The following is a 13,557-nucleotide window of genomic DNA, read 5'->3' as shown; positions in this document are numbered from 1 at the left end:
TACTGATCATGGTGTAGTTAAAGAGTTAATGATGGGGGAAAGTTTTCGATGCACGGGAAATCATGTTAGCCGTCGAAATATTTTTGCGAAATTGTAGCGGTCATGATTGCTTACTTTTTCAAAAAGGTGTTGAAAAACGTGACAGGTCAAACGGAAAGCTGATCGACTAAGTTTATTATATGCTGATCACAGTAAAATAAACATGGGGGGCAAATGTTTACCCAAAAAAGATTTGCATGATGACGTGGAAAAATTAATATGCAAATGGGATACACATGACTATTTAAGTGAGTATGTTCTGTTCGACCATCGACCAGAGGAGAATTCACTCAGCAGAAGACATATTTTATGGGTGACCAGTCTAGTCGCAGTATTTCAGATATCTTCTAGATATATAATCTCTCATTTATGTAATAATGGTGATTTCCATTATTATTTAGATACGCTTGTATTAAGTGTAATTAAGGCTCATCGACCCATCAAGAACTCCTTGAGCCTATAAATAAGAGTCAAAGGGCTCAAGAGAGGATAATGACTTTTTGGACTCAGAGACTCTTGATCTTGAGAGACAGAGGGAGAATTATAGTGTTTTTATCCACTAAACTTGTATTCATCTCCAAGCTTGTGAAACTCGTGAACCCAGTATTCATTGATCACAGGTTTTTGGAGTTCTACATCTATAAGAACACTAAGTGGACGTAGGTCATTACCATTATTTGGGGCCGAACCACTCTATATATTTTTGTCATTTTATCTTTTTGGCTTGAATTTATCTTATTATTTTCATTCTATCTGACTCCGTTTCGTTGGCCAAATCGATGGTCAATACTTTACAAATTCTATTTATTTAAGTACCCTTTTGCATGGAATGCATGTAGGGTGTACACATATCAATTATTCATTTCTTGTTAGTTAAGTAGTGGCAGTGTGGCTTACCATGATGTGGTCAGGTGAATGCCTATATTTTGCTTGTGGAGGCAACTTGCATCCATACCTGGTCAGGATGGGATTAGGGACCACTGCCTACTTGACTTTATTAGCCCCTACTTGTTTTCACATTATCTCCTTTTCCTTCTCGTTGAAGTGTTGTCTCCTTCTTGTTGAAGCAGACAGGAAGTGACTATATCCTACCCTTGTGGAAAGGGACACGCGACAAATTTGTAAATGCTGATTATTTTTACTCATAAAAAATAACTATCCAATCTGCCTTGGTCTCATACATTGAGATTGAGTGTATAACTTTTCTAGCCACTAAGGAATTATCGTAGATCAATCTACCACGAACAAAAGCTGCTTAGAGTGGAGATTTCAGCTGAGGAAGCAGACCCCTTAGACAAACGCAAAGATCTAGCTTCAAAATTATCTTGTATGAGACATTACACAAGAATATATTGTTAGATATTCATACAACATCTTATTAATAATTTTTCATACAACTTAGAACACAATAAAAAATTGAAGAATATAGTAAACATACATGATTCAGCCATGGAGAAAACGTGAATTGTTAGTGCAATACTAACCAACTAAGCCTTCTTCCCTATGACATCTATTTCTGAAGCATATTATCAGACTACAGAATAGCGATGAGACTATTCATATATATAGAGTTAGGGAGGGAACTTAGCTTATATTAACCTAGTTGGACTATGCCTCCTCATTAAAGGCTTCAGTTAACTAGAAAGCCAACACTTCTGCCTCAACTAGACTACAATAGATACTAAGCACAAGAGATCACTAAAATTAAATGGGCTAGATCAGCAAAGAACTATTTATCAATCCATATTTTATAAAACATGAAAATAAATAATGTAAGCCCAAATAAAAGTCTAACATTCTTCCACTTGGGCTACATTAATTTTGTAATACATACATATATATATTAAAATAATTTTACTTTAAAAACGACTCATGGGTTGAGTAACAAGAAAAATATTGTGGCCACTTTTTAAAAACAATAGTTCTTTGATAGTATCTAAAACAACCAGTCCAATTTAATTCTTGATGTTGAACTATGATTATTAATTTTCTTTCCAATCAACAAAAAAACATTCATAATCACAAATACCAAAGTATTAAATCGACATGGTCAATAAGTCTAGTAGTGTGGTAAAAGATTATGTCCAACATGTGATCAATTATATAACATAATCTCTTTATCGGTCCTCATTTCACTGATACCGTGATGCCTAATAAATAAGCCAGTGAAATAACCAAAACACTGCCTAATAAATAACTCAGTGTTACATCATTAACTGTGCATAAAACAGTATGATATTCATGCCATTAAGCAAATAAACTTAAATGACGATAACAACAATAGTATGAACTACATTCTTTCAACTCAACATTCTCAAGAATATAACAAAACATAAATGAAAGCATAACTATTAATTGATCAAAAGAAATCAAAAAACAAACTTTGTAGTTCATAAGTTCAATAAAGAAATTACAAATAATCATAATTCCTGGTGTATAAAAGAAAACAGAAAGAAAACTCCCACTAATCATAAAAATCAAAGGATTCTAAAATGCACATATCAATAACATGTTTATTAAACAATGACGCACTTAATCCTTTGGTTAGAGGATCTGCCAACATCAATTATGTCTTGCGATTCTCTATAATAACTTATTCTTTCTTGACTAGGTCTTTAACAGTAAGATACTTGATCTCCATATGCTTTGAAGCACCACTGATCTTATTATTCTTGGCAAAGAAAATGGCAGCACTATTATCACAATAGATCAGGATAGGTAAGGAAATAGAATCAACTACTCGTATCTCTGTAATCAGATTCTTTAGCCACACAACTTGCAAGGAAGCCCCATAATTCATGGATTCAATTTCATCTTTCATGGCTTCAATCCATTTAGAAGATTGTTCACTTTTAAGAGCTTCACTATAAGTCACAGGATCAACAACATGACCAATATCATATTCTCCTTCTCCAAGACAAACCAAAAAATCATTAGAAATTGTTGACCTCTTTGCCCTCTGAGATCTTCTTAGAGGAATTATTTCTAGAATTGCTGCTTGTTGTTGAACACCATCTTGAATGACGTCTTCAGCAGCTGGAACTTCTCCAAAGACTGGAGCCTCATCCATAATGGGAGCATCAACAACAGGAGTAGGAATATTATCATTATGAGTATTATCTATCTTAATTATATAATCTCTTGAAAAAGATAAATGAATGAAAATTCTACTAGATGACTCCCCTGTTTCAAGAGATGGAGTAGAAACTTTCTCAGCATATCAAATTCAAGAAATTTGGCAGTCTGAGATTCAACAATTCTAGTGTCATGAGTAGGACAGTAAAATCGATAACCTTTTGAATGAGCTAGATAACTAATGAAAAAACAACGAACTGTTCCGGGGTCTAACTTTTTCCAGTTAGAATCATAAATCTTCACTTCAGCTGGACAACCCCATACATGAAAATGGTTCAAACTAGGCTTTCTACCAGTCCATAACTCAAAGTGAGTTTTGTGTACATATTTACTTGGAACTCGATTTAGGATGTAAGTAGCAGTCAAAATAGCTTCACCCCATAAGAACTCTGGAATATTAGATCTACTCATCATACTTTTGTTCATATCCATAAAAGTACGATTTCGTCTTTCACAACTCCATTTTGTTTAGGAGTACCAAACATACTGTATTTTGCAATTATACCACTATCTTGTAAGTACTTAGCAAAATGCCCCTTATTTTGTCTAGTCTTAGTGTACTTTCCATAATACTCACCTCCACTATAGGAACGCACAATAATGATAACTTTTCCTAATTGTTTCTCAACCTCAGTTCGAAATACTTTGAATTTATCAAGAGCATCCAATTTTTCTTTAATCAAATAAGTAAAACCATATCGAGAAAAGTCATCAATAAAAGTGATAAAATATTTCTTCCTACAAAGAGTAGTAGAATAAGGCCCACTGATATCGGTGTGTATAATCTCTAATAGATTTTGACTGCGAGTGGCACTTTTCTTACAAGTTTTGATTAACTTCCCTCGAGCACAATCAACACAATTGTCCAAATCAGAAGCATCAAGAGGAGGAAGAATAGCAGCTTTAATCAATCTATCAAGTCGTTCTTTGGAAATATGACCTAACCGTTTGTGCCTCAAAAGTAAAGAATGTTCCTTTATACGAGATCTCTTAGCCATAGTGTTCTCAACATTAAAAGAGGAAACCAAATGAGCCAAAGATAATTTGTAGAGACCATCAGAATAAAAAAAATTTCCAATAACTTTGGAGTCAAACATAATGTCAACTTTAGAATTTGCTAAAAGAAATGAATATCCTTGTTTATCCAAAAGCGGAAGCGAAACTAAATTTCTCTTAAAAGTAGGAACATAAAAAGTATTGTTCAAAATAAGATTTAAACTGGCCTGTAATTCAAGAATAAATGTGCCAACATAACAAATTTCAACTCCAACATCGTTTCCTACTTTAAGTTTTGACTCCCTCTAATTTGGTTTCCTGATATTCCTTAGCCCTTGCAAGGTAGTAGTAACATGAACTGTGGCACCACTATCCAACCACCAAGAATCAAGAGGAACATCAACTAGATTAGATTAAAAACAAACACAATCAGTTCTTCTATGACCCATTTTATCACAGAAGAAACACTTAACATTAGCATACTTCTATTGGGCATTCTCGTTTTTCTCTCCATTGCTATGTTCTTTTTTATTATCAGTGTTCTTAGGAGTGTTGTTCCTCTGATTTTTGAATCTCCCTTTTCCTTTATTTGGCTTGAGGTGAGAAACATAACGAGCTGACTCATTCTTCTCCTTTTTTAGCTTGTTTCCTCATCCACACACTTTGAAATTAGGTCATTTATGCTCCATGTTTGATTATAAGTGTTGTAGGTTGTCTTAATAAGATTGGAAGATGCAGGAAGAGCATTGAGAGCATGATGAATAATATAAGAATCAGGTAGATGAATCTTGCGATCTTTTAGTTGTGACTGAACATTGACAATTTTCAGAATGAAGTCCCTTACTCCTTTAGTTTCATCATACTTGATGGTTTGAATCTCATCCATAAGAGATCCAGTTTCAACATTCTCACAAGTGTCATACAATTTTCCCACATTAGTTAAAATCTCTTGGGCATTAGTTGTCTCAGGCAAACCACTCAAAATATGTTCAGGAATCGATCTTTTCATAGCTATAAGACTAAGACGATTTGGCTTTTTCCATTGTGCATGGAGAGTTCTGTGGGCAGTAGTGCTCACATCAGTAAAAGCAGCAGGTTGATCTTCATGCATGCATAGGTCCAAGTCCATGATTCCCAAACTAAAATCCACATCTCGTTTCCACTTCTTGTAGTTGGACCTAGTCATAATTTGAATTGAAGCATTTTTGTTGTTCACAGAAAAATAAACAACAAGATAAAAGAAAAGTGACAAAACTTGAAGAAACTATGAGCATATCAAGAAAATATATAAATAGAGTCAAGATTGTCATCACAAACTCCCCTTTGGGGTGAGAATATAACACACATGTGTTCTATTTCCATGAAGTTAAATTGAAAAAATATATATAAATTAAACATTTATTACCTTTGGGAAAATAATTTTAAACATGCATTATAATCAACACACTTCATGAGACATTAATTAATATATATATATATAATTACCTCCTTTGGGCAAGTAATTATACATATCAATTATCCAAGAAAAATATTTTCTATAAACTGATGAAATTTGGCAATAAAACAATCATTGAAAAATAATATAATTAAATCACTTTGATGATAATAATTATAATATTTTCAACCAAATTTCCAAAAAATAAAAAACGTGTAGGATTTATTTATTTATGAAATTTAAAACCTATTGTTGGAGTGGAGAGTATAGGAAAAACAAAGGTTGTTCCAGAGAGTGAGTATGTTCAAAGGAACGAACAAATACCCAAATAATTTTCTGTGATTCAAAATTTTGAAAAAATATTATAAATTATATATTATTGTTTTATGACAGCAGAAATGAGATTAATTCCATATTAATTATTTTAACATTTCAAAAAATTAAATAAAAATCACAGAAAATTCAGAAATTAAATTCTATTAATGCTGGAAAAAAGAAACAACGAAAGACGACGTCGGAAGACGCCCCACGCGCCGCCTGCCGCAAGTGGGCATCATCGGAGAAGGTTGTTGTAACGCCTTGGTTACCCGAGAACAGTTACGGTGAACGGTGAACCGAAAATTTGACTCGCCACCCGAGTCCTTTGGTTAAAAACGTGCATCTAAGTGTTATTAACAAGCTAATGTGGAAAAACCAATAAAAAGGAAAGGATGTATTTTATTAAATACATAAATTGTGCATGGGCCCATAAAAAGTTTTACAAGTTATTTACAACTCAAACTGGTCATTACTGTTTCAAATTTACAAACCTCGTCGACCTAAGCGGCAAAAATAAGGTAAACCCCCTAGTTCCTCTGAGAACTCCTTGACCATGGTGGTCAAGCGGCCGCATATGTACACATCACCACCTAAGCTCTCCACTCAAGGTTGGGTGAGCTTTTCTTTCCCTTTACCTGCACCACATAGCACCCATGAGCCAAGGCCCAAAAAGAAAACACAATATAGCATGATATAATATCAACAATGATCATAATAATTATTCAGGACTTTCAGTCCAAAACAGATGGGTGGCAGTCGCAAAAGTCACTAAGTTGGGTATAACTCCCTTTAGCCTTGTGACGATAGGGTCACCGGGGCTTAACAGATAAGTGAACCTTTCACTAGCTTAAATAGGATAGGTGCATGATGACTAGTCACCAACATAACCTTCCTCATGACTCTAGAGTCATAACTATGGAACTCTGTTCCCTAGCCATGTGACAAGCAGTCACCTAGGCCTTTGGCCCTGGCTCTGAGTAACTAGTCTTAGACTAGCCAAGCGCTTCTAAGTTTCATCGACCTTAGGGTCGGTCCAGAATTAATGCCTTAGAGTCATTCAACGCTGATATCGATTAGATCTAATCTTCATTCGGCCCTGCATTCAGGACGCTTATGCCGTTTCTGACTCTTAGGTCAGTATCCCTGACTAGTCAGTGCCATATACAAGTATACAATATTAGCTAGCATTTAATATGCAATCAATGTCCACATTTATCAACCAACATGCCTCAATAACAATCATGTATGTCACATACACAGGGTGCCGTTTTCTTACCTCTAATTCGAGCGAGAATGAATAAAAGAACGACCCTTGAGAACGATATGACTTTTATTCCTTTAGCGGTCACCTAGTCATAACCAAATATGGGACACCATCAATAAAATGATTAACAAAGGTTCCCAAACCACGATCTAGCCTCCGGGACATCAATCCCCACAAATCCGGGTAGTAGGATCGATCCCGAGGCCTAAAACCAAGTTCCCGGGGCCAAAACACTCAAACGGGCTCAACCCTGCTCAAGGGCTGTGGCCCTAACACCTTGCGCCGCGGCCCCCAGCCACTCCAGGAGCAAGGGTCGTGGCACCCAGCAAAGGCAAACTTGCTCCACCTGCTTCTTCGAGCTAGGGCCGCGGCCCCCAACCCAAAGCCATCCCCAAACACGTTTTCCATCATTCCAAAGCCTCCAAAATCATACCTAAACACTTCCAAATCATCAAATCAAAGTTCCCAAGCTTCCCAATGATCCAAAACCATCAAATCCCAAGGCTTGAACGAACCAAAAACTCAACGATTCACAAAATCCAATTCTAAGCTTAGAAACTCTAAAAGCTCAAAACTTTAAACTTAGATTACCTTTGATTGGGTTGTTTCTCGTCAAATCCTTCGACCAAGAAGCTTCTAATCTTTCCTAGGATCGCTATGCCTCGACCCTCGCTTGATTCCGACTCCTAGAACTCGAGATTTCTTCGAGAACGCTCCGAATGGTAAACATGAACTAATGGGAAGAACGAGAGATTTTCTAACGTACGTTCTATCTGACAAGCTACTTCAAGCTTAAGTAACCTCAAATAAAACCTAGCGCTCGGGGTCCCAAAAACACCCCTGGGGACATTATAGTCAAAACTTCTAGAATTTCATCCTGATCTCAATAACTCCCTATTTATCATCAAATAACCTTCTCATTATCCAATATCCCAATAAAAGACACCCGTTATGACAAAACCGCTAATTCATAATATAAGACCGTCTCATACCGAATAACTCGAATATATCTCCATATTAATGGGATCTCATTCACTAATCACAATATGCACCCAAATTCACAAATATGCCCTTAACGGGCCAAATTATCAAAACATCATAATATTCAAATGTGGACCCACATGCATGCATATAACATCATATTATAATAAAATTCACATAAACATGCATATATTCATTTAATGGCATAATTAAACAGTTATGGCCCTCCCGGCCTACTAATCTAGCCATTAAACCGCTTTAGGGATTTCAGGGCATTACAGTTGTCTTCAACCTCCAGTAGGTCTGAAACGAGTCGTGCGACCCAGTTGGCGACCTGGTTGGGTCCGATGGGTTTCCAGCTAGAAAGAAGGGCGGTTTCAAGCATTTATTTGAGGGGTTTTCATCCACAGATCATAAGCAATAGATTTATGGGGTTTATTTCGAGAAAAAAAAAATAAGAAATTAAGTGTAGATCTAAGAGATTATATGTGAAAAAAAATGTTCAAATATTCGGGTAAAATAATGTGTAAATTGCCGAATCTATACAAAATTAAAGCATGACATGTCTTCCACAAACACTAATAAATACATACAAGAATTGAATTTGGAAAAATAACCATTAATTTGAGATATAGCAATTTTTCAATTTCGAAATTTAGGAAAAAACCCAAAAATTTCAAATACAAAATTCTTCATCAATATGTAACAAAATTAATCATATAATAGATGAACAAAAAGGTAATTTTCAGATAAAAAAAGCCCTAATATTTTAGGATCGAACGATAAAAATTTCAACATAAAATAATAATGAAAATTATGTAGGGTTCATCAATGATTAATCTCAATTTAGGTTAAACAAAAAATTATAGGTCCTAAATCGTATACAATTGGCAATCTGATACCACATGTTAGATATTCATACAACATATTATTAATAATTTTGCATACAACTTAAAACACAATAAACAATTGAAGAATATAGTAAACATACCTGATTAAGCTATGGAGAAAACGTTAATTGTTAGTGCAATACTAACCAACTAAGCCTTCCTCCCCAAGACTTCTATTTCTGAAGCAGATTATCAGACTACAGAATAGCGATGAGACTAGAGTTAGAGAGGAGACATAGCTTATATTAACCTAGTTGGACTGAGCCTCCTCATCGAAAGCTTTAGTTAACTAGAAAGCCCACACTTTTGTCTCAAATAGACTACTATAGATACTAAGTCCATAAATAAGATATCACTAAAATTAAATGGGCTAGATTAACAAAGAACTATTTATCAACCCATATTTTATCAAATATAAAAATAAATAATATAAGTCCAAATAAAAGTCTTACGTATATATGCCTGAAATCGTTGATCTCTCACTGGCTATCATTTTTGGGGATGAAGACAATATTTGTACCATTAATAGTCTTTGTCAGTTGAGAATTATTGAAAAAGTGTTTCACCATTCCAAAAACATCTTTCACGAAAGTCTCCCAATGAATCCTATAATTCACGGAGCTTTATCAACATTGAACTACTTTACAACATGCAGAATCTATTCTTCCTCAGGGATGGCAGTGATGAACTCATTCTAATCCCTTGATTGACATAGAGCCAAATAGGAGTATTGAGACAACCTTGTGATCTAGATGGATTGGCTGAATATACCGACTTCAGCCTCTTTTCAAACATGGCTCTTATATTTAGGATCTTACGAACCTACTGTCCATTGAACTTTGTTCCTTTTCTACCTAACAAGCACTGAAACATGGAAAATCTTTGTGCTTCTATCCCCCTCTTTCAACCAAGGCACTCCAGATTTTTGCTTCCAAAAAACGTATTCCCTCTCCAAGCCTCTGACTATAGTCCTCTAGCTCTTTCTTCCCGTAAAGGACATGCTAAAGTAGAGACCACATAAAGCTTAGCTTTCGCTTCCTCCACTTGTTTCTAACAACTTGAAATTATTTCTTATTACTATGAGGCAGATTTTGACGAGCTCTACACAATTCTTTTGAAAGTTAAGCATTGGATTAGCATTTTGGTCCTTCATTCAAGCTTTCTTAACAACCCACACACATCTACTATCCATCTTCTCTCATACTTAAATGAACCCCCACCACTAGTCCTATCTTCGATGATGTCAAGTAAGATCAAATTATGGTTTGAGCTTGAAGAAACAAATTGGAAACTACAAGGGTGTTTGACCCTTAACTAAAACACTGTTTTTATTTTTTTTAAAACTTAAAATTTGTTTTATGAAAATAAGTAGGGTGTTTGATATTGTTTTCTAAATTTTTTTTAAAAACAAAGTTACAAAAAATATAAAATTTTGAGAACAACAAAAAGTTTTTTTTGTCAATTTTTTTTTCTCACATACATTTTTTAATTATTATTATCTCACATCACTTTCTATCTCATTAATTTATCTCTTACTTTCTATCACATCACTTTCTCTCTCACCACTTTAGATTTCATTATTTTCTCTCTCATCACTTCCTATATCATAATTTTCTTTCTCCTCATTTTTTTATCTCATCATTTTCTCTCACACTTTTTTTATTTCATCAATTTCTCTCTTCTCAATTTTTCTTCCTCAAAATTTATCTCATTACTTTCTCTCTCCTTATTTTTCATCACTTTTTCTTTCATACTACTTTATCTCATTATTTATTACAAACTTTTAAAAAAAATTTCTCTTTGTAAATATATTTATTAATTTTTTTATTTAACATGTTTTTTAAAAATAAAACTAAAAAATTATTTTTAGAAAACATTAACCAAACACCTGTTATTTTTTTAAAATTACAAAAACTATTTTCTGTTCTCATTTCTGAAATCACAATTTTGAAAACAAAAAACAATACTAAACAAGTCCTATAGCTTCCGGAAACAAAATACTATAGAGGTGGAAAAATAGTTTCGAGATGACAGTCCCAACTTGAAATGACAATTTTTGGGGAGTTACGGTTGAGAAAATTTGGTGCAGGTCGAAAATGGGTCAAACCCTTAGCATGACAATGTTTTGGGTTGGGTTAGGGTCAACCCGTGTGACACACGAAATTGACCTATTTATATTTTATATATCATTAAAATTATTAATTAACAATTAAAATGTTATTTATTTTTCTTAACTTATTCACACTTCATGATTTAATTGGTATTAAGAATTTTGTTTATTGTAATTATATTTTGTGATATTTATTTAATTCATCAATTTTGTTTATTTAAAACTTTATATGCTTTTATGTTGTGTATTATTCAAACGAGTCAAATGGATTGATGTAAAAAAAATGCGAAATAAATTAAATATGTGATACTAATTATGTTGATCAAGAGATAGTAAAGGATAAGTCTAGTCGACACTTGAACACAACGAGTTGAGTTACGGTTGAAATTTCTTGACACAAAACATAAAATAGTCAAATTAAAGTTGATCAATAAGACACACCAATGTGACATGCCATGACAAGAACATAACACGATAATATGAATTGTCACCCCTACAAAATACGCCACTCCACAAAGAGTAGAGCACAATCAAACCTTGTTTTTTTAATATTTGCATTCCCTCGGTCTTAATAATTTCTTATACCAAGTAAAAGTTGGCCCCAAAGCTCCCAAATCAATTAAACTAAATCTACTCACCATACTTCTCAAATCAACATAATATGTGGATGTATTCCCCCGTTTAGTGTAGTTAATTGTTTCACAGTTCTCAAGTGTTTAAGAATTTTACGGTGTGCTTAAATAACCATTGACATGTTTACCAAAAAAAGTCTCACATTCTTTTTTATTTCTTTATATATTTACAGGCTGTCAACAATAATATTAATGTTACCATGTAAAATTACCTATCCCTCTATTCCTCTAATGTGAGACTAATAAATATCACTATTTAGATTAATTACATATTATTATGTATAAATAATATGTGCAATTTAAACGTCTCACAACCATTATTCCTATATGGCACTTGCTCTGTATATATATATATACTAGATATAAATAATGTACAATATGCATGTTTTTAGTTTTATTTATAGAATTTATTCATTATTTTTATTAAATTTATATTAATGTTATATAAATTTTAAATAAATATCTTATTTTAATTAAATAATTTATTTATTTTTGTTTAAGTTTTTGAATTTGGGAGTGACAACAATAGATTATACATTATATGTTTAATGTAATATTAAATATTATACATGGATTTTAAATTTAAGTTTCTTGCTAGTTTAAAAAAAAAACAATATGTTGCTAATTCAGTGTAAATTATATTATATATTTAATATGATATTATTCTACTAAATGAGTTTAAATTTAATTAAATTTTATTTAAGTTATAAAACGTATGATTTATTATTTTTAAATAATTAACATGGTAAAATATCTAAAAAATATCATTTTTTTAGTTTATTTAATTATTTATTATTTAAAAATAATTATCATGGTAAAATATCTCAAAAATATTCTATTTTAATTTGTTTAATTATTTATAAATAATTATCATTGTAAAATATCTCAAAAATATCATATTTTAATTTTTTTAATTATTTATTTTATTTTATTTAAGTATTTACAAACTACCATTAAATATAATAATATTATGTTAAATTTAAGAATATTCCGTTAGAGTTAATATTAAAAAAAATAAAAAATGTTTAAAATCAAAATTTTTTGTTATCTGCGCAGTTAATTTTATTATATAGAAGATATATATATATATAGGACAATTTTTTTATAGGGGTTTCACTTTAAGTCCTATCGGTGAAGCTCTTAGTGTTTCTCGACCTGTGAACAGTTTTCGACGCGATTTTTTTAATGACCGTGTATATTGTAGCTATTTAGAGCATCCTGCAAATTTTCAGAAAATTCCGAATAGTTTACAATACCGAAAACTAGGTTCAAGCATCTTGCTTTCCACGTGCATAAAAAAAAATTAGTCACGCGTGTAACAACATATTTTAACTTAGTTTTCGGTATTGTAAATTATTCGGATTTTTTTAAAAATTTGCAGGATGCTCTAAATAGTTACAATATACACGGTTATAAAAAAAATCACGCCGAAAACTGTTCATGGGTTGAGAATACTGAGAGGCTCACTGGTAGGGCTTAAAGTGTAGCCCCTACAAGAAAATTCTCCTGTATATATATATATATATAAAATTTCTTTTTCACAAGTTAAAATAGCAATTGTTTCTTAAAGAAATGGTTAAAAAGCAACTGTTAGAAATACTACAGTAGTCATGAAATAATAAATATACATATATGTAGGCACATATCGCATATTATCAATGCCTATAACATTAATTATAAGATATTTTATGTTATTTTATTATAATTAACCTGTTAAAAAATCTCCGAGGAATAATTTTTTTCCAAATTGAAAGAGT

At 32.5% G+C, this 13,557-nt stretch overlaps 1 protein-coding gene and 1 long non-coding RNA gene across 2 annotated transcripts; both read right to left on the bottom strand.

Annotated features, from left to right (window-relative positions):
- Positions 1–4,807: 4,807 nt before the first annotated feature.
- Positions 4,808–5,356, bottom strand: LOC133779031 (uncharacterized). Its single transcript, XM_062219034.1, has one exon. The coding sequence runs from the start codon at positions 5,354–5,356 to the stop codon at positions 4,808–4,810; it is 549 nt and encodes a 182-aa protein (XP_062075018.1).
- A 964-nt stretch (positions 5,357–6,320) lies between these two features.
- LOC133780348 (uncharacterized) lies at positions 6,321–9,253 on the bottom strand. The gene is made up of 2 exons (XR_009869247.1): positions 9,160–9,253; positions 6,321–6,558 (listed from the first exon to the last, which is right to left on the bottom strand). It is a non-coding gene; the product is annotated as an uncharacterized LOC133780348 (long non-coding RNA).
- Positions 9,254–13,557: the final 4,304 nt, after the last annotated feature.

This window comes from Humulus lupulus, chromosome 5 (genome assembly GCF_963169125.1).
Source record: "Humulus lupulus chromosome 5, drHumLupu1.1, whole genome shotgun sequence".
Lineage (NCBI taxonomy): Eukaryota > Viridiplantae > Streptophyta > Magnoliopsida > Rosales > Cannabaceae > Humulus > Humulus lupulus.
The sequence above is the reverse complement of the archived record's forward strand: the minus strand, read 5'-3'. Positions and strand labels throughout refer to the sequence as shown.